This window comes from Phycodurus eques, chromosome 15 (assembly GCF_024500275.1).
Source record: "Phycodurus eques isolate BA_2022a chromosome 15, UOR_Pequ_1.1, whole genome shotgun sequence".
Taxonomy (NCBI): Eukaryota; Metazoa; Chordata; class Actinopteri; order Syngnathiformes; family Syngnathidae; genus Phycodurus; species Phycodurus eques.
In genome coordinates this window covers 16485969-16508920 of record NC_084539.1, presented here as the reverse complement: position 1 = coordinate 16508920, position 22952 = coordinate 16485969, and the positions used below count along the sequence as shown (strand labels likewise).

General features: G+C 42.3%; 1 protein-coding gene across 11 annotated transcripts in view; it reads left to right on the top strand.

The window, feature by feature from the left end:
* The window catches only part of rimbp2a (RIMS binding protein 2a), a 72414-nt gene that overhangs the window by 32355 nt on the left and 17107 nt on the right, over positions 1-22952 (top strand). For 9 of the 11 annotated variants that reach the window (XM_061699039.1, XM_061699032.1, XM_061699037.1 and 6 more), the window contains 8 exons: positions 4500-4622; positions 6480-6584; positions 9477-9681; positions 15770-15927; positions 17282-17361; positions 17431-17540; positions 21063-21881; positions 22887-22910. In XM_061699039.1, the coding sequence (XP_061555023.1) occupies positions 4500-4622; positions 6480-6584; positions 9477-9681; positions 15770-15927; positions 17282-17361; positions 17431-17540; positions 21063-21881; positions 22887-22910 (1624 nt within the window). The remainder of the gene's footprint in view (positions 1-4499; positions 4623-6479; positions 6585-9476; positions 9682-15769; positions 15928-17281; positions 17362-17430; positions 17541-21062; positions 21882-22886; positions 22911-22952) is intronic. The other 2 variants (XM_061699043.1, XM_061699033.1) reach the window with 1 other exon arrangement.

Genomic DNA, 22952 nt, shown 5'->3' with positions numbered 1-22952 from the left:
CGCTGCTTGTTGTAAAGTGAGTTGAGTCACCTGCCACCATACAGCTCTCGTATCTCAAGTGTGTGCTCGCACGTCAAAGCAAAAAATCGGCCGAATGACAGCTCATATCGCGAAACAAAAAATCGTAGGGTTGCTTGTATCTCAAGGCATCACTGTTTTCCCCCATTTGCCGAAATTAAAGCTTTAGAAGCTTTTCATGCAGTCCGGGTATCATGTTTTCATGTGAAATATAAGCAAACCTTAGAGTGCTTCAGCCTTGACACCACGTTGGAAAAGTTAGGAACCAAAACGCACTTCTTCCTTCTCTCATTAGGGACGTAAGAGGACTCGATAAGCGAAATCGTCAGGCAAGCAAACGAACGATTCCTAGGAATCTAATTACTGGGCACAGCTTGACAAAACGAACGATTCCACATCCCCAGTTCCATCATTGGTGAGCCGGCGGGCACAATGTTGGTGACCCCCTAATGTACACAGTTTAGTCAAAGGAATTGGGAGATGTCATTGCAACTACAGGAAGTGAAAAGGGATGGCCATGTTAGAGCTGAACAATGGCCTTCCTGGTTCTAGCTCATTCCAAAAGTGTTTGATGGGTTTCTTCCAAACTAAACTCACAGACATACACACACGCACATGCATGCGCACGCACACGCATGGAGAGACAGTGACCACCTGTGATGGTCTGTGCTAAGCTACTCTGGTGATTTTTACAAAGGGGTCGCACTTGACATCCATCCAAGAGCTTGCGCTTGTACGCTAGTTCGACAAAAAAGGTTCCATCTGTGCAAGGACAAGGTGGATAGACAAACACACACACACACACACACACACACACACAGACACACATGAAAAAGAAAGCAGTGCCAACATCCTGCCAAACTGACAGATTGCATAAATGGAGAGTGTGGACAATCCCTCTGACCCTTGGTAATAAGCTGATTTGGCATATTTAACATAGCAATTCGAAGAAACTTTTTTCATTTCTATCCAACTATGGACTACATTAGGAGTAAATGGAAGTTTTGCATCCCATTCTTGGTTCCACTAACTTATTCCACAGTATCATATTTTGGTTAGGTGTCAAATCTACGCCATTACTCCATATTGGTATGATGACCACCTATGGAACTTAGTCGCCAGCCAATTGCAGGGCACACAGACACACAACACTTCACACTCACATTGCACAATTGTGTCTTCAATTAACCTAAGAAATATGTTTTTGGAATGTAGTAGGAAACCAAAATATCCAGAAAAAACCTAGGCAAGCATGGGGAGAACATGCAAACAAACTCCACACAGGAAGGCCAGAGCAGAGATTTGAACCTCAAATCCCAAACCTGTGAGGCAGACATGCTAAACCCCTTTCCCCCTAGAGGAAAAACATTTTAGTAAATAGAGTTACCACAGTTCACACATGGATAGCCCATTTCAACAAAGTAGTGACCAATTCTTAAACAAACGAGGCTTTAAGCTGTTTGTCACTCCCAGTTGAGGTTTACTGTCAAACTAATCATCAAACAAAGGGAATTACACGTTGTTTACATGCATATATTCATTATCCTCTGCAGAAAATGAATATTACCACAACTTACTGAGTTACAGTAGTTGTGACAATCTTCTTCGTGTATATACCTGTACGACTGAATTATACTGTCCCACAGTGACTGAGTAGCACATAACAGAAGAAGCTGTAATGAATTAATAATGATGCACAAACTGTTTAATTCTAATTTGATTATGTTATTACAATATGTTTTTATAAAGGACAATATTATAGAGGGCTATTTATAATTTCTCTGGGTACTCTGTTGGCCTCCTCCTACATTAAAAATTGTCCATGGGTGTGAACAAAATGTCTGTTTTTTTCCAAACGTGCAGGCGACCACCCAAGGGTGTTTACCAATACTATTTTCTGCAAAGAAGTATTGAAGATTTGTCCGTGTTGTGTGTCCAATTAGTTAAACAGCTCAAATAATGGATGTTTTATTAATGTCTTTTAAAAATAATTTTCCATAATTATATTGAGATAACTTTGAAAAGTCAACGAGCAAATTCTCCCTACAAGTTTTGTGCACTTCGAGTACACGCCGTTATCTTTCGTGGGCTCGTGCACCGGTTTAATTAATGAGATGATTGGCATACATTGTAGGGATGGATCCTATGAGGCCACATTTATAGAAAATATAGAATCGTGGCTCAAGGCGTCTGACTGATGAAGGCAGGCAGACTTTATGCCCATGTCAGCAGTGCGCTCTCATCAAGGCTAAATGGAAATGTGCTGATGAATTCCTGCTCCGACTGTGAACCCCCAATCAAGCCTGCAGTCAAAAGTTAAAGCTGCCTCCCTTAATAATTGTAACAATTGGGTCTTTGTCGAGGACAGACACCGTATTAATCACGTGCTAGTTCTCGGTTGAATCAGTATAACGAGAGAGAAGTGAATTACGCAACTAGCAACAGAAAAGAGAAAATTCCAATGAGCTCAAGTTCATTATTTCTTTAATTTGTTATTATTCTCAGTTATCTTAGTTTACTGTTAAATGTCATTGGATAAAAATAGCAAGAGTCTTACTTGCCAAATAGTGAGCCCGAATTTACTCTCTACTATTTTGCCCCTCTTTGATAAACATAAATGGTAGTACCTCATTAAAATTTCTTACACTTAATTAGGCACCCTTTTGCAAGTTATAGCTGGCTTACAGATTGTACAGAATAGATTTGTATGTACACATTAGTTTGAGCTAGCCAACAGTTAAATTGTATTATGTCCATTTTTTTTAATAATGATTTATAAAAACGCATGGTAACCTGTTTACACACCCTTCATCAGAGTACCCTTTTTTTGGTAAAGTGATAGATACTGTTATTAATGTCAGTAGTCACCTCCAAACCCTTTGTAAAAGTAAAATTTTTGTAAAGTAGTTTCATTGCTCATGTCAATAGTATGTTATTCATAAGCCCTTTATAAGGGCACCCATATTGTAAAGTGGTACCATTATTAATCTCAATAGCAATTCATTTGTAGACCCTTTCTGGGACACCCTTATTGTAGCTTGGTACCATTATTAATGCCAATAGTAGCCCATTTATAAACAATTTATAACGGTACCTATATTGTAAAGTTGCACAATTATTAAAGACCCTGTAGAGTGAATTCAGGGATTTGTTTCTGAATACATTATACATGTTTGAAGATAATTGCTGATAACCTCGAAAGACTGAGAACTATGTAGTGCTCAACTGTGCAGATAACAGCATTACACGTTTTTGCACCATTTCAGTTTTCCCGACTTTTTGGGGCGGGGCTTACAAGAAGTAGCCCCTCCACAACTATATGAAAACTTGAGTGCCTTTGTTCGCATCAGCGGTTATGTGGTGCAATTTTGACATCCAGTTAGCTAACTAGCTATGCCGATAGCCCTAAAATACATCTTCCCTTCAGAAAGTCCGCTGGCTTGGCCGCTTCAGCGCGCCTCGTTGTTGGCTGTGAGTGGCTGCATGTCACGCAGAGAAAGATGGAAGAGCGAGGAAGGGTTAAAAAACAGACCAAAACAAAAAACAAAGTCTGACGTGACAGCCAAGATGTAGATCGTGGTTTCTTGCTGGTGTGGTCGCTTTAGAGCTCCTCGTTGTTGTAGCGTGGTATTCCAGCCACCAGAGGCTTTAAGTGGATATATTTTTGCGGTTCAACTGTGTAGTCATGTTTAGGAATAAGAAAGATGCTAGACAATGATGCATGCATTTTCCAGGTCGTAGCAGTGGTATTTGATTGACAGCTGACAGTTGAACAGGGCGTGGTTTCAGTGCATTCAGCGGACACGCCCACAGTATTCGAGAGTGCCGAAAACATCTTGAGTTTTTACAATTTTGAAGCCTCGTTTTAAATATTTGGTACTTTTTTTTAATCATTCAAATTTGGCAGGCTTGTTAGGAGCACTCTTCTCTGTGGTGTGCCAAATTTAGAACACATTTATTTTCACTGTACAGGGGGTTAAATATACGTAGTATGCTACAAACTCTTTATAAGGGTACCCTTGTTGTAAAGTGGTACAATATATTACTGTAAGTAGTAGCCCATTTATAAACCCTTTATACGGTCACCCTAATTGTAAAGTCGTACAATTATTAATTATTAATAGCAATGGTAACTTATTTAATTAATATTACTAGTAACCTATTTAGGAACCCTTCATAAGGGCACCTTTGCTGTAAAGTGAACCCATTATTAATGTAAATTAGTTAAATATTTATGACCCTTTATAAGGGTACCCTTATTATATAGTGGTACCGTTAATATCAATACGAAAGTATTTATAAACACTTATAAAACATTTTTATAGTGGTACCATCATTTTTGTCAGGGATATGAAATGGTGTTTTTATATAGGCCTTTGATTCACATATCTCAATTGTACATTTTACTTGTTGCTGGTGCCTCTATTGCTATTGTTTACGATTTGCATCAGTGTTTCTCACCCTGAATTTTTTCCATGTAGGTACAGTCCGACTTCGATCAGCTGAAAGAGACGCTTGCCGTGGTGAGCCAGGAGAGAGACTCGGCCCAGGAGCAGCGCAGCCAACTTCAAGGCAAAGTCGAGAACCTGGAACAGGTTCTAAAGGTGAGACGTTTCTCTGATAATGTAAGAAATATTGTAATTTGGGCTGTTTAATACACTACACTTAGCGACTTGCCGACGAACACTCCAGGATGATGACAAGCACGATAGATAATGGATGGTTGGGTGGCCACAATTCCCAAATGAAATTAATATTATCATCTCCTTTACATTTGTGGATTAGTGACTGAATTTCAATCTAAATATAGGTCAAAGTTACGATAATCCGAGGGTACTTTCCTCCACCTTTACAACAAAAGGTAACCACTTTGTGAAACCCGCTCGTTTGATTTAAAAGAATCAACTGTAAAATTGATTGGTCGAAAATATAGAGGGTATCTGTATTAACAAGTATTATGTAGATGGAATCTATCATTATGCAAATCAGGCCATGAGTTGACACCGGTTTTAAAGGTGAGCTTGTTTCTCCAGGCTGTTCTGGCCAGCCCATATTAGTATGACTCTTCTTCACCACGCTGTGAGAAGCAAGCTCATTACAAATCCTCGCCTCCCTGCGACACTTATCGATTGTCTGTTTACCAGGATATTATAGAGAGAAATGTGAGTGGGGAAAAACAAAACAAAAAACTGACCTGTTCCCTGGTACGGCAAAGAAAGCGTTGTCACGTTTTCATTGTGTATTGATTTGAAAGACAAAGGGACGAGAGGAAACTGCTCAGGCCAATGAGAAACAGGAAACACATCATGAGAGAAACATTTTTCTTAAATGAGTCATGGACGATAAGATGTAGCATGAAAAAAATAAAAATAAAAATAGGGGTTTGCGTTATAGTACATAATAGCATTAATACTTGGACAGCTCAGTGAAGAGTAGTGGTAAGCATGTCTGCCTCACATTTTGCTCTTGATTGTGTTCAAATCTGTTAAGAAATTGCTTTGTAATTAGGTGGCGTGGACATTTTTGGCACACTTGTGGATAAGGAGAGAGCACTCACACTAATGCTAATGCTTGCATTGTACGGTCCTGTATTGTCGCAGCTTGTTGGCCGCATTGCCTTCCAGGCAGTCCAATAACCAAATGTTGTTCCATTTACTGAAACAGAAAAGACCTTTTAAACATGATTTTCCCACATTAGGCCAAATGCAATTTACTTTGCTCTTTGTGTTACGTCCGCCCTTCTCGGAAGAGTCAGTCACAGGAAAGCTGCTGCTTTGAATCAAACAGGAGACACAAAGACACAAGTGTCAGGACCGTTAATCGATGAACAGAGAGCATCTGCTTCTTCTCAAGCTGCGTGTTCTGTTGTAATACACCAGAACATACAGTAAGAGCAATATGCTTTATGCTAGATCATGCAGGGGTTAAATGAAATTAACGTTTTTCTCTAAGGCTCCCTTGACAGGCCCTCAGCAGGCCAGTGCGCTGCATCTTAGAGCTTCTCCGTGATTATGCAAAGCGGCAGCTCCCTTCTTTAGTATAGGACACCTCCAAGCTGCTCTGAGAGCTAAAGAAGCTTTTGGAGTGAGAGCGAGAGAGAGAGAGAGAGAGACAAAAAAGTTGACCTATACAGCTTCTGTTGCCTTTTCCCCCTCTTAAGCAGAAAGAAAGACTATAGTGTCTTGAGTAGCAAGTAACCCAAACATGTTAAGTCTTCACTAGCTTGAAAGAGTATAGACGTGGGCATGTGCTCCATGTGCTAAATCCAACAGGGTATTCAAAGCTAAATCCTTGATTGTGTTTGTGTGGATGAGATATGTATGACTTTGTGACCCTCAACATGACAAGCAGTATAGAAAATGAATGGATGGAATTTGACTTTCACTTTCCACTCAAGAAAATAACATCTTTATGCATCTTAGCCACTTCATCACACATCATAGCTCTCTGTGTCTCCCCAGCGTATGCACGAGACTGTCGAGGTGAAGCAGCGGCCGCAGACAGAGCATGACCAGGCCTTGGCGGCCCTTCACACCAAGCAGAAGGAGATCCATCAATTGCAAAAGGTTTGGAAAATAAATTCGAAATTATATTGGAATCGTAGTTGTGCTAGATTTGTTATGCTGCTCTATTCTTCGTATCATGTCTAAATTTTGTGAGTTTGTATACTTGAGATATTAAAACGGGCCAAAATTTTGATTCATTCCTTCAATATTGTGACTTTTTTTGTCATTTAAAAGACAGTTAACAGTTTCATTTAATATGGTATTACCTCCACCGGGGCGATATTTTTCATTACCATTAGATTGTTCATTTGTATGATATATTGTTTTAGCATTGAACAATTTCCTTTCTCTGGAAATAATGCATGCATGCATATGCGGTCCATCTCCTCTATGATGGTGCTTCTTGATCCTCCTAATTAGGTCTGTTAGCTCTTGGTGGTGGTCTACACTACATGAAGTGGTATAACTGTGATGTTAGTGATGAGTCATCATTGCTACTGGATGGAAAATACAGGCTTGTTGGTGCATCTTTATTTTATTTTTTTTTCTGTTGCTAAAAATGTCCTTTTTTGTTGTTAAATTTACACTCTTTTTAAGCGCGTTTCCCCCCCTGTAGCCTACACACGTTTTCTAGAAGTGTGTTTGATATTTTTTCAGATATCCAAAGGATCAAATCCTCCTAGTGATCATTGAACAGCATTTAGCAATATAATAGCATATTGAATGCTGTATCTTTTCCACAGCTCTACAGTGTTCACTATTGTTTATTTACACATCACAGGCATATTGAAATGTAAAAAAAAAAGTCTCAGACATAAATATGAGTACTTTGTGAATCACACTATAATATGGAGGTGTTCAGTGTAATTAAAATGCTATTACATGATTCTGCTTATACGTACTGTACATTCTGTAAACAATGATAGGTTTATCCACCTACGGCATGTATAATCATCATGTACAGTAACTTTAGTGGATTGTGTTCTGTTTATGTGCTGTGAGTTACTGCAAATTACTAACCACAGCGGGAAATGATGCACTCTGCCTTCATAGATGAAAACGGCACCATAGCAAATGTTACCCCTTTACGACATTACAACCTAAAAAGGTTTGTAATTGTCTATAGATGCCACAAGATGGTGGCAAATCACTTTTTCCCCCCGTATTAAACAAGACTGTCTGACTAAATGAAGCTCCTTCCAACACTTCAACATAGTTCTTTGGCCCCAAGATACCACAGGATTGTGCCTAAGTAATATTTTTATATGAGACATGGCTTTAGCCTAAGCACAAAAATCCGTGAAAAGATGAATTCACGAATGCTGCAGCGCGATTTTGGGTTCATTATACATTTCAGTGACACAGCAAGTCAGAACAAGGGTTAGTATTCCAAAATATGATCTATTCCACATTCCCAAATGCCACACCTTGTTGAAAATGTTGCACTTTAAAATCATCACAAGCCAGAAGAGGAAACAGCATGTCTAAGCAGTTTGTTATAGTTTGGAAGCTGTTCTTACAGTATGCCGCTGCTCCCAGCCTTACTTAGACTTAACTTAGTGTAATGTGCCTGGAAACAAATGTGTGACAGTTCATTAAACCAGAACTGCGCAAGCTTGTCTCTGTGGTGAAGCTTGTTGAGTGTACAGTGTTGACAGCATGTCAGGTGTGTGTTGTTCTCTTGGAGTGCACGGATCTTGATTATTGTGTCACGTGTCAGTGTGTGTCTTCTTCGGCCAGGCCCTGACCGAGACCATGAGCAAGCCGTACACTAACATGCAGTGAACACACACAAAAACATTATAGGATTAGAAGAAAAGTGTCATCCTTTTATCATTGCAAAATTACTACAGTATATATCAAATACTTCTTAAATCCTAAAGGAGCTTGATGTCACAAAACTGCAATCGATTGTCACCAAAATGTATGTGCATATCCCTGCGTTTTCCCACTTCATCCTCTGAAAACATCAGAACGATCCCCCCGATATTTTGGATATTGTGGACGTTAGTGTTTTACTATACGCTTACGTATAGAAAAAGTCCAACATGCCTTAATGTCACAAAACTGCAATCTATCGTCACCCAAATTTATGTGGACATCTCTACATATGCTCACTTCAACCTCTGAAAATATCAGATGATCGCCCCAATATTTTGGATTTTATGGAGGTGAAAGCGTTTTCCTCATTAGAGGACTGACCCAGTGTAGCGCAGAGCACGCATACGGCACACACAACCACACACACACACACACACACACACACACACGCACGCACATTGACACACACACAAAGAGAGAATATAGGTCTATATCAGCGACTTCCAGCTGAATTGGTTGTCACGTTTTCTGGAGACGTCTTCCTGGTGATTATTTCTCTACAACTGCATTCATTTTTGGTGATATTCTGTGTGATGTTTTTTAATTTTTAAAATTTTCTTTACTTTTTTTCTGAACAGAACATGGGCAGAATGTTTCAGGTATTTCTTTCCCTCTGTGATTAGTTTTATCACCCCCTCCAAGTTGTTTCTGTAGTTTTCAACATATTAAAAATTAGCGATTGATGAAAAGAACAGTCATTGTACCTTCTGACAGTACCTTTGTTACATGAATTGTTTCAAGTCTATAGGTTTGTTAAATCCCCTTACCTCTTAGCGGTGCATCGTGTTATGTAAGTTGTGTTATCCAATATACATATGAGCAGCGGTGCAGACGACTTCACACATTCACGTACGTTGATTAGACTGCAGTGGGATTTAGCGCAAAATGCTCCTCTCAGCTCTGAAGGGACATTTTTATAATTGCTTCTCTGTTGGATTGGCATTAACAGATCAGTCATCTTCTATTCAGAAGACTCAAATGCATTACTTGTGTGCATACTCATGCCAACTGTATGCATAAGTGCTTAATCTTGCCCTTTAACGCCTTCCACTCATCTTTTGTCTGTCGAAGGTCCAGATTTGTGACCTGGAGCAGACATGCAGGTCACAGAGTGAACACTTCCATCAGATGTCCAAAGAGCTGCTGAATTTCCGTTTACAATCCCATCCTGTGGCGATCCTCCTGAGTAAAGCCCCCTCCAAATCCCACAATCTCCTCTCAGCGGAGGAACAGCTCCCAAAAGTCGTTGTCGGATTTGAAAACCAACCAGAAGCAGGTAGGTCGAATCTCAGCTGTACAGACCAACCTCAGATAGGCAAATAGATGAAAAGTGAAATGAAATAACAAAATAAACAATTTTTTTTTAATATTCAGCCTTTAGTCTGGCAAAATTGTGCTTTGTACTCATAATATTAAATGTTTTTATTTATTTTATTTTTTAGTAATTATTACATTGTTTTCATAGTATTCTCCTTATGATATGAGATTATTCATTCATTCATCACCCGTTCCGCTTCTCCTCACAAGGGTCGTGGGAGTGCTGGAGCCTATCCCAGCTAACATTGGGCAGGAGGCGGGGTACACCCTGAACTGGTCGGCAGCCAATCGCAGGGCACACAGAAACAAACAACCATTCGCACTCACATTCACACCTACGGGCAATTTAGAGTATTCAATTAACCTACCCTGCATATCTTTGGGATGTGGGAGGAAACCGGAGTACCCGGAGAAAACCTACGCAGGCACGGGGAGAACATGCAAACTCCACACAGGCTGGGCCGGGATTTTAACCCCAGTCCCCAGAACTGTGAGGCGGATGTACTAACCAGTCGTCCACCGTGCCGCCAAATGAGATTATTCTGGTGAAATTGCATTTTTTCCTTAAATAAATTAATACTTTATTCTCATAATATTAACACTTTATATAATCAGAATTTTATTTTTATGATATTCCCACTTTTTTCACCCACTAGTATGACTTTATTCTGGTAAAATGTGTATACCCCTCAGAATACAGTATTACACCATTATTCTTGTAATATTTTGATTTGTTTCTAGTAATGCCCCGATACTCCTTCATAGTTTTTGCAATAAGTGGTGGGTTTAGGCCAAATTGATTCGAGTGAGCACTGCTGTGGCTTTGGTGAGTGCTACTCAGTGGGTCACCATTCTAAGCTGTTCTTCTGTCATTACATGTGGAAATCACAGCCAGGCCACATAAAACACATGAAAAAATAAGTGGCCCATTAGCTACTATGCTGACAAAAGTCTTGGGACGCACCTTAATCAGTCAGTTAATCAATTTAGTTTCCCCTCGATCGGAAATTTTCATCTTGCCTGTCCTCTAAGACATCCATCCATCAATTTCCCGTACCGCTTATGCTCACTAGAGTCGTGGACGTGCTGGAGCCTATCACAGCTATCGTTGGGCGAGAGGCGGGGTACACCCTGGACTGATCGCCAGCCAATCGTAGGGAACATATAAACAAAAAAAACTATGAGCAATTTAGAGTTTTCACTTAACCTACCATGCATGTTTTTCTGGGCTGTGGGAGGAAACCGGAGTACCCCGAGAAAACCCACGCAGGCACGGGGAGAACATGCAATCTCGATCCTCAGAACTGTGAGGCAGATGTGCTAACCAGTCGTCCACAGTGCCGGGCCTATAAGACATCATCAGGCCGTGATCTCCAACCCTCACTGGAGCAGTTCGCAGCCAAGTGTGAAGCGGCTGGAATGAGAATCAGCACCTCCAAATCTGAGACCACGGTCGTCAGTTGGAAAAGGGTGGCGTGCCCTCTCCAGGTTGGGAATGAGATCCTGCCCCAAGTGGAGGAGTTCAAGTATCTTGGGGTCTTGTTCACGAGTGAGGGAAGAATAGAACGGGAGATCGACAGGCGGAACGGTCCAGCGTCTGCAGTGATGCAGACTTTGTATCGGTCCGTTGTGGTGAAGAAGGAGCTAAGCCGAAAGGCGAAGCTCTCGATTTACCGGTCGATCTACGTTCCTACCCTCACCTATGGTCACGAGCTGTGGGTCATGACCGAAAGAATAAGATCCCGGATACAAGCGGCCGAAATGACTTTCCTCCGCAGGGTGTCCGGGCTCTCCCTTAGAGATAGGGTGAGAAGCTCGGTCATCCGGGAGGATCTCAGAGTAGAGCCCCTGCTCCTCCACATCGAGAGGAGCCAGATGAGGTGGCTGGGGCATCTGATTCAGATGCCTCCCGGACGCCTCCCTGGTGAAGTGTTCCGGGCACGTCCCACCGGGAGGAGACCCCGGGGACGACCCAGGACACGCTGCAGAGACTACGTCTTTCGGCTGGCCTGGGAACGCCTCGGGATCCCCCCGGAAGAGCTGGATGAAGTGGCTGGGGAGAGGGAAGTCTGGGCGTCCCAGCTAAAGCTACTGCCCCCGCGACACGACCTCGGATAAGCGGTAGAAAATGGATGGATGGATGGATAAAAGAACTTAACCTAAACTTGAAATCCAATTGTGAGCCATTAGGCTCTCGTACATCCACATCAGTGAATATTCGCTTCCCATCAGTGTACTGTACAGTTGTCCCAGTATTTTTGTCAACACAATGTATCAAATTCATCACCTGGAGTATAATTAGTTCATTTCATAAGGACAATGTTTGAACTAAGACTATCTGTGATTAAAATCCCCCGCAGTGTCCATTTGCTTTCTGAACACATTCATCATACTAATGAGATTAGAGGGTTTATGAACAAAATAAAAGATTTACCGGTAATGCCCACTTGACCATTGTCTCCCTCTACATATGCATGCTATCAATGCAAATATGCATGATGTGCCAGATCAATATCTACCCTAATTGATCACAAGCCTGATGTATGACTTGAATGTGGCTGAACACATTAGTATTCTAAAAACATATAGCAGGACCTGCAGTGCCGGCAGATCAGCAATGAAGATCTGTTCAAGATGCCGCACTGCAAAAGCCTTCGTCTTGAAAATTTTATATATTACCATTTTATATTGTTACGGTATACCATGGGTGTCAAAACTTTTCCTTTGATGGGTTGCATACAGAAAAAGGGCCACTTTGACATTCTGCACCTTTAATTTATTTATAGTCTTCTTCTTCTTTTCCTTTCAGCTTGTCCCTTTAGGGGTCGCCCCAGCGTATCATCCTTTTCCATGTAAGCCTCTCTCCTGCATTCTCCTCTCGAACACCAACTGCCCTCATGTCTTCCCTCACGGCAACCATCAACCTTCTCTTTGGTCTTCCTCTAGCTCTCTTGCCTGGCAGCTCCATCCTCATCATCCTTCTACCAATATACTCACTATTTCTCCTCTGGATGTGTCCAAACCACCGAAGTCTGCTCTGTCTAACTTTGTCTCCAAAACATCGAACCTTGGCTGTCCCTCTGATGAGTTAATTTCTAATTTTATCCAACCTGGTCACTCCGAGAGCGAACCTCAACATCTTCATGGCCTCCACCTCCAGCTCTGCTTCTTGTTGTCTCTTCAGTGCCACTGTCTCTAGTCTGTACATCATGACTGGCCTCACCACTGTTTTATAAACTTTGCCCTTCATTCTAGCAGAGACTCTTCTGTCACATAACACATCTGACAACTTCCTCCACCCGTTCCAACCTGCTTGGACCCATTTCTTCACTTCCTGACCACACTCACCATTGCTCTGGATGGTTGACGTCAAGTATTTAAAGTCCTCCACCCTTGCCATCTCTTCTCCTTGTAGCCTCACTCTTGCCCCACCACCCCTCTCATTCATGCACATATATTCTGTTTTACTGCGGCTAATCTTCATTCCTCTGCATTCCAGTGCATGCCTCCATCTTTCTAACTGTTCCTCCACTTGCTCCCTGCTTTCACTGCAGATCACGTCATCTGCAAACATCATGGTCCACAGGGATTCCAGTCTCACCTCCTCTGTCAGTGTATCCAGGAGACCTCCTCGGTCTCTCCTCGGATACACAATATATCATCACCACTGCAAACAGGAAGGGCTAAGGGTTGATCCCTGATGCAGTCCCACCACCACCTTAAATTCATCTGTTCATCTGTCACACCTACAGCACACCTCACCGCTGTTCTGCTGCCCTTGTATATGTCCTACATTTTCTAACATACTTCTCAGCCACTCCAGACTTCCGTATGCAGTACCACAGTTCCTCTCTTGGTACTCTGTCATAGGCTTTCTCTAGATCTACAGACGCAATGTAGCTCCTTCTGACCTTCTCTGTACTTTTCCATCAACATCTTCAAGGCAAATAATGCATCTGTGGTACTCTTCAATGTATTCCTTTCGCCTCTCCTCGGTCCTCTCAGTGTCCCACTTCTTCTTAGCTAACCTTTTTCCTTGTATGATTTCCTGTACTGTAAGATTTCACCACCAAGTCTCCTTCTCTCCTTTCCTGCCAGAAGATACACCAAGTACTCTCCTGCCTGCCTCTCTGATCACCTTGGCTGCAGTGGTCCAGTCTTCTGGAAGCTCCTCCTGTCCACCGGGAGCCTGTCTCACCTCTTTCCGAAAAGCTGCACAACACTCGTACTGTCTCAGCTTCCACCACATGGTTCTCTGCTCTGCCTTTGTGTTCCTAATCTTCCTCCCCACCAGCATTTTACACACCACTATCCTATGCTGTCTATCCACATTTCCCCCTACCACAACCTTACAGTCGGTAACCTCCTTCAGATTCCATCGTCTGCACAAAATGTAATCCACCTGCGTGCTTCTACCTCTGCTCTTGTAGGTCACCCTATGTTCCTGCCTCTTCTGGAAAAAAGTGTTCACTACAGCCATTTCCATCCTTTTTGCAAAGTCTACCGCCATCTGTCCCTCCAAGTTCCTTTCCTGGATGTCGTACTTACCCATCACTTGTTCATCACCCCTATTTCCTTCACCAACATGTCCATTACAATCTGCACCAATCACGACTCTCTCTCTGTCTGGGATGCTCAGAACTACTTCGTCGAGCTCCTTCCAGAATTTCTCTTTCACCTCTAGGTCACATCCTACTTTCCACCTGGTCTCCTGGATACACAATATATCAACCTTTCTCCTAATCATCATGGCAACCAACTCCCGAGATTTTCCTGTCGTAGTCCCAACATTCAAAGTCCCCACATTCAGTTCAAGGCTCTATGCTTTCCTCTTCTCTTTCTGCCGAAGAACCCGCTTTCCACCTCTTCTTCGACTTTGACCCACAGTAGCTGAATTTCCACCGGCGCCCTGCAGGTTGACAGCGCTGGTGGCGGACGTTGTTAACCCGGGCCACGACCGATCCGGTATGGAATTCTTTGGATGAACGCTCATATTTGTTTGGCAAAGTTTTAAGCTGGATACCCTTCAAGACGCAACCCTCTGCATTTATCCGGGCTTGGGACCGGCCTACAGTTTGCACTGGCTTGTGCCCCCAATAGGGCTGCATTTTTTATTTATTTATAGTAACACGCTAAAAACAATTCATAACTTTAGGTTAAGGTAAGCGCAGCAAGTCTATATTGTTTTTATATGAGGTGTGTCAGAAAGGTTCCAAGACTGTTGTTACCAAATATATATTTCAAAACCAAACTAAAATCTACAGGCTCTATTTTTGGCTATATTGATTGGCGTGAATCCGGCGTGGCACATAGTGTAACTGTGTTGAGGCGCGTTCGACCCAGTGTTGGTAATTACGTGGTCCAGCGCAGCCCGGCACATTTAAAGAGGGACATCTGTGCTGCTGTAGGCGTGATTGTAGCCGACTTCAATCCTGTCCAATCAAAGCGGCTCCTCTCATTCCTTTTAAATGACGTACGCTTGTACTGCACTGAGTCTTTGACATGGCAGAAGAAGAAACTGATTTGCATCCGAAGTTGGCTTGTGAGGAGATCACACCATGAAGTGGGCACTTGGAGAGCGCCCTCCGCTGCCGATTGTTTGTGTTCCCCCCCCATGCTGGCCAATGAGATGATTTAAAAAGATATATATAATAATGATGATCATAATAATAGCAATGAATGCATTCAATGGCCTGAGAATGTACGTTTGTAAATGCCTCATATCAGTCACACGCAGACCACAAGAGCTCAGTGATACAGTGCTGTCTACCATCTCTAATTTCCTCCAGCCATTCATCTTCCTGCACTCTTACACAATTTGTGTTCCCTGCATTTTTCATGTGTTTAACCCCAAGGACATTGATGCTATTTAAGGACAAATGCGCTGCATGCTCTTGTCGATAGGGCCACACCAGCCTCGGCCATGGAAGGTGTAGGCCTGCTCACTCACTCTAACAGAAGATCAATAGGCATGCAATGAGACGCAAATGGCTTGCAGGTGTAATGAAAGTGGCTCTTTAATTGTGATGGAAATCAATTTCTCCCAGGCGATGAGCGAGCGCCAAACGTGCCACCACTGATCTCCCAGTTCTTGCAGTGCCCACAGCAGACTGGAGACAGGGAACGACCAGATTGGCTGTCTTTCAAGTCCGGCACCGTAAAAACGGACCGCGCCAGCTGCACTCAGCGGCTGACCCCATCAGCGGTGAGTCCTCAATCTTTGGATCAAGTCTTGTCGCATACTACTTACACAATGTGGAAAAGGTACCCGGTTGTTTACAGGAAGTAAATTAGATAATACAGTAAACCTCTATTTGTGGTTTGCTTCTTACAAATTCACCTACTCACATTTGTTTTTTTCAGTGGAACCGACCATCTTCTTTTTCTATAACATGCAAAGATGCCACGGGATGCCTCCAAAGCCCTGGCTAAGAGGATTGTAGTAATTGGTGTCAAGGAAATATATTGCAGTGATACTTTGTATGTTGGGGAGGAGCTATGTTTAGTCTGGGTTGTAAGAAGAATTTAAGATTGAGACTTTGCATTTTTTTTTTCATCAACTCATCAATCAGCTTTTTTTAACGGTAATATCGCAAGATGAGTTTGAAAGTATATTAGTGTTTTGGAATCATAGTTTGTGGTATATTTACAATTTAAATTATTAATATAGTTAATTATAATAATTTTTAGGTGGACTCAATTAGTCGTTGACATGAGGCGAGTGTAGTGAAGGACCCAAGTGCGAAACACTGAACCGCCAGAAAAGATTTTAATTATCAATTTGAGCTCAACTGTGACAGTTTAATTCAAATGCTCACATTTCACTGTTGTGCTAATCCACGATTCACAGAAAGCAGAAACGGGACAAACTCACACCTTGTTGATTTAGTAGCAGAATCCCGAACAGCTACGGAGACAGGAACAGGCAAACGTGATAATGTTGAACTCTCACTGAGTTGTGTTGTAGCGTCTTGCATGTATGATTTTCAGACACTCTGACACTGATTGCATCAACAACAAGGCCATAAATAGCGAGGTGCAGGTGACTGGTGAGTGGCTAGGTGAACATGATTAGCTGACAGAATCGCTGTCTAGTAGACTGTGATTGGCTGACAGACTGGCTGTCTCTCATGGTAGACTATGACAAAAGAAATAGACACTAGACTGTGGTTTTTTGATATTCCCGGCAGGATTCGCTCCGGGTTTTACTTTACAGTTAATATAATTTTGAGAGAGGGCAACAAGGTGGAGTAGTAGTTAGCATATCTTCCTCACAGTTCTGAGGTTGTGGGTTTGAAACCAGGCTCCAGCCTTCTTGTGTGGAGTTTCCATGTTCTCCCCATGCCTACTAGGGTATTCTCCGGTTATTCCGACCTCGTCCCACATTCCAAAAACATTCATGTTAGGTAATTGAGGACTACATTTTCCTTGGGTGTGAACGTGTGTGTGAAATTTTCTACAGAAAACCGATGAATGTTGTCTAGACACTTTGATATGATATTGATTTTTACAGTATGTGACCGATGAGTTTCTTTTTGGGGTTTGTTGTCAAGCTACAGATGGAGGATGAACCAAGATCATCATCCAGGTCCAAGCCTCGCTACACTGGCCAGGTCCGCCTTTGCACTGCCCGATACAGGTTAGAAGCCTAAGCTTCTTTGTTTGTTTGTTGGGAATCCATCAATAAAGATGCAATTTCTCCTTTTAGTTATAATCCCTACGATGGACCAAACGAACATCCTGAAGCAGAGCTCCCGCTTGTGGCTGGGAAGTATTTGTATGTATATGGCAACATGGATGACGACGGATTCTATGAAGGTGAGATGTAAAATGTATTCTGGTGTTAAAAGTGTTGCGCAAATACTATTAGTAGTCGGGGTGTAACAATTAGTTTTAGCAATGATTCGATTCGTATCACGATTCATGGTTTCCGATTCAATTCAAGGAAGATATTGATTCATTTAGAATGATACGATCCAAAATGATTCAGTGGCTGGAAATTGACTCGGTAACTTTTTAGCCAAATATTCATCCAGTGTGACTGTGAAATAAATATCTGCAAGAGTCAGGAGTCACTAGATTTGAGGCGTAGAAAAGGAAACAAAGAACGAAAGAGACGACAAAGACGAAGAAGAAAGTAGCCTCGACAGTGCTAACTGCTGTGTGCTAACTGAAAAAATCAAGGGAAGTAAGTAGAAATACAACTCATACACACCGCCATATAAAGCCTGCCATACTTAAATCCAGTGCATTATTTCCCACTATCGATACGATCGATTGATTACCTACTAAAAATATTTAAATCGATATATTTACAGCCAGAAGGCTAACTTGCCCAGCACAGATTGATCCAGTTGGATCGTAGGAATACAAATCGATACATTGATACAATGAATGACTTGTTACACCACTAATTAGTAGAGTTAAAGTAACATTATCCAACTCTTGCAAAATATGGCTATAAAACATGATGTGGTCCAATTACAAAATAACAATTGAGGAAACAGAGGTTGTGCTATTAAAAAAATTATGCAAAGTAAAAATAATGATGAAAATGTTTTTAGGATACACCTCTAAATAAATAGTGACCATACTGGCTATATTATGCATTTATTAGTTGCGATATATTATTAATACAAATTATTTTCTGGTATGTACAGTATAACATTAATAATATAATAATAACATACTTATTAACTATATTCATAAAAATGTAAGATTTTCTTTTTCTCTCGCAGTATACAGTGGGGTGCAAAAGTAGGTACTATGTACAGTTGTAATTGTTATACTGATTGCTTTATTATATACATTCTTGATTAATACGTATATATGGGTTTGGGGTTTTATGTATGTATTATGTAGTTTTATTTATTCTGGCCACCACCAGACCTCAGCCTATGTTTTTTTTCTTTCTTTTGTCTTTCAGGGTGTTGTCAAAGATAAGTATATTCAAGGAAAGCACAAACTGTTGAAACGTATTCATTCATAGAAGCATGCCAAGACACTGTTAACAATATAGACCTCTTAGTCCAAGTGTGCTTGAGCGTAGAAACTAGATTACAAAAATGTATGAAAGACAAGGGCCAGCATTTTCAACACATACGAAATTGTACTTAATGGTAATTTGTATGTTATTCTAATTTGTCCATAATTAAAACAGTTTACCTACTTTTGCCCCTCCCAGCCCACAAAAAAAATAATTATATATATATATATATATATTTTTTTTTTGCTGTGCTAGCCTGTAATTTCTCCTTTCTTATAAAAATAAGAATGTAGGTGACAGTGTATTTATTTTTTATTATTTATTTATTTATTATTTGTTGGAGTATGTGTGTACACTTGTGCCTTAGGAGAATATCTATTTTACTCTCTTTACTACTGACTAGACAGATCAGATTTGCCATCAGATCTCCAGCGCATTATGACGGCCTCTCTATCAGACACATTGATAATCCCCGGTAGTGAGCAAGCCCTGGGGACCAGTGTAGGATACCGCAGATGCCGTTGTGCTCAACTGCACTGACTCATTAAAACTGAAGTGGGGGAGACGGTGAGATTACAAGGCGGCGTGGAGGAGGCGTGTGTGTTTACCATGAAGGAGAGAGACTCAGGCAGCAGACCAAGCTGTTGTCAAGACCTTGGTCCCTTTTAGCTTGATGACTAATTCAGCTAGGCTCAGTTTAATCATCAGCACACGCACTCGTGTGCGCACGTGCGCAGACGCAGACGCAGACACACGCGCACGCACACGCGCGCACACACACACAGCCTTAAGGGGTTAGTGGGAGGGTTCAGTGGGGATTAAAATGATTTGTGAACAAGATGACAAAAAAATTGTCGCTAAGAGGTGTTCCTTGACTAAGCCATGAACTCAGGGTCCAATTTAGTGTAAAACGGATGCAAGACGTGTACATTAGGAACCCAAGTATGAGGCCACCTTGCTGTTATACCTACAAGGAGTAAAATCTATACAAATATGGATTCGCCCCCCTTTAGACTCTAGATACCTCACTCCCCCTTCTCATCACAAATATCACAGAGTTCCTGTCTGTCATGGGCCGTAGTCAGCTATGAAGTCTCTCGGGTGACATGCAATGCCCCAGGCAAACATAAGATCACTTGTTACACATGACGACGAGGACACTGAAACATGAACTGAAAGTAGTAGTAAGTATGGTGGCCCAAAAGGGTCAAAAGGCTCAATACTAATTCTCACCCTGGTACAATAGACCCATTTGGCGTTAGCTTACTACTAGACGTGGGACAAAACACCCCTATTGCAGTGTTGGATTTTTTTTCAATTACTTAAGAGGTATGTAGCAACACCTGGGTCTATGTGGTGTAAATTTTCTGTTCAAGAGGGGCAACTTGGAGTGTCGAGATTCACAGTTCTGACATTCGTGTAGCTGGTGGAAGACCCAGTGCCCTATTAATTATTCACTGTCAACCTGCAACTGACAAGTGATCAGTCCAGTGTGAAGACTGCCATCAGTCAACATGGATCAGCTCCACTCCTGTAGCCTCTCTGCCAGTGGTCCCCAACCACTGGGCCGCGCAGCCCGTCGATGATTAGCTACTGTTCGGGACATGCTGTCTCCCCCCAACCTCCACCCCGTCGACACGTAACCTTTCAATCGGGAAACAACATCGCCACCACCACTACCCCGCCCGGTCTGCGAGTAGCTTCCGATCAGGAAAGTCCGTCAGCACCACATCCCCACCATCGATGAAACCTTCCGTGAAAATTTTTTACTCACCTCAACCGGTCCCTGGCTGAAATAATTGTGGACCACTACTCAATACAAAATGAATGGATTTTCTCCTGAGAACCCATAGTGTATTGAAAGTTAATAAATCCTTCATTTGTCAATCAATAACTCATTACAGACCACAAAGCTCTCACGGATGATGATCTGTTTTCAAGGTTCTCCTCTTTCTTTGTTGGGGCGATTAATGGCAGTCACTTTCCATATATTCTTGTATTCAGATCAGGGGTTGAATGACTAAAGATTTTTTTGTATTTGTATGATGAAAGTCGAGTCGAAGTTGATTTAACGACGACTTGCTCGAGCGGGAATACGAAACGGCGATCCTCTGGTTAGAGGGTATACACTTACCTTCTGCGCCATGCGGCACATAATAGCTTTGGCTATTCCACCTGGCAACGGCATCAGTGAAAGTCCTCTGCAAATTAATTGATCGGAAGATGAGATGCCCAAAATGCGATTGGCGATTAGTTGACTCCAAGCGTTAATGTCGGCTCATTGACTAATCGGTTCAACCCTAAATTCAGACACAACTTCTACCCATCACCCTCTACTTGTTTCTCGATTACAGGTGAGCTGCTGGATGGCCAGCGAGGACTTGTCCCATCAAACTTTGTAGAGTTTGTCCAGGACAAGGAGAAACTGTCCATTCAAGCTGGAGATGGAGGAGAAGATCTTGGTCCAGTGGAACATACACCCTTAGCCTTGATGTTCGTGGACGGAGGTGCTGGCCAGGATGGTCTCCTAGGCTCGGCAAATGCCTTGGTACCCTATAGCAACGGGACCGTGGGGCCCCTGGACCCGGAGGACCTGGCTGAAGACGTTGTGCCTTATCCCCGAAAGATCACTTTGATCAAGCAGCTGGCTCGGAGCGTCATCGTGGCCTGGGAGCCTCCGGTTGTGCCTTTGGGCTGGGGGAACGTCTCTGGCTACAATGTGTTGGCGGACGGCGAACTACGGGCCAGCATACAGTTTGGCGGGCGTACCAAATGCTTGCTGGAGAAACTGGACCTGGACGGCTGCGTTCACCGTGTGTCGGTACAGAGCGTCACCGACAGGGGGTTGTCGGACGAGCTGCGCTGCACCCTTTTAGTAGGAGCCAACGTGGTGGTAGCACCTTGCGGCCTCCGGGTGGATGACATCCAGCGGGACACAGCCGAGCTCTCCTGGTTGCCTAGTAACAGTAACTATGGTCACACCGTCTTCTTGGACGGAGTAGAGCATGCAGTGTTAAAGCCGGGGAGGTATAGACTACGCTTCTTCAACCTAAAGCCGCTGATGGTGTACAAAGTGACGGTGGCAGCACAGCCTCACCAGGTGCCATGGCAACTGCCTCTGGAGCAGAGGGAGAGGAAGGAAGCGGGAGTGGAATTCTGCACTCAAGCTGCAGGTCAGCACTACATCATGGAGACAGTATCAATAATGTATGCATAGCTTCGTAGACCCCAATAAACTGTCAATACTTCTACTTAGGATTTAGAAAAGATGAATACTGTAGATACCTGTGTATGTATATTTCTATTTACTTTCAGATTTTAATACAATGGCAATATAAAGTCTATGCTCACCAGCCACAACATTAGGTACAACATCATAATCTAATTAAATTAAAAACAAGCCAAATCCTGCCTTTACAAAGATATTGATGCCCAGTTTTATTGACAGTGGTTATTATTGGGGGTGCGGTTTGCAATGTTGTAGCCAAACGGTGCTGCACAGTTCCATAGATGGGTGCAATTGGGAAAAATATAAGCCTGTATCTCCACCTTTGTCCACATTTTCACTAAAATTTAATAGGTTAATCTTGCTACTAATATCTACTAATCATGCTACTGGCTAATGGACTGGTACGTTATTACAATTAAAAATAAATAAATAAATTGATTTAATTTATTGTTGGCAGACACCAGTGGTTTTGTGAATTGGTGGGGCGGTGCAGCAGCTTGAGAAAAATAAATGATCCATTTTCTACACCGCTTATCCTGTTGAGAGGTGCTGGGACCTGGAGCCTATCCTAGCTGATTTCTGGCAAAAGGCAGACTACACCCTGGACGGTGTCACTAGCCATTCACAGGGTAGAAATAAAATGTTTTATTTAATTTTACTGAGCTAGGGGAGGCCACAGCTCTTTTATGTTACGTGTAATTTTGAAAACCACTTGTTCATGAAAGCTGGGACTACAGGTGTTTGGCCTTGTTGGAGGCCTGCATTTGACGGAGTGCTCCTTTTGTAAAGGAGGATTATTTTTTTTTTTAATACGTTGTGCATTAGAGCTCATAAGAGTAAGCATGCACGCCCAATGTTTTGACTGGTGAGTGGGTTGCACTGTATTGCAGAGGAGTACAGGTCCAACATTTCCTTACTGTGCCATTGTTGTGTATTGTATCTCGTCTAGGTCCAACACCGTATTGCAGAACAGGTCAGAATCAAATATCAAACCTCAGGCTGGATTTCACTTACG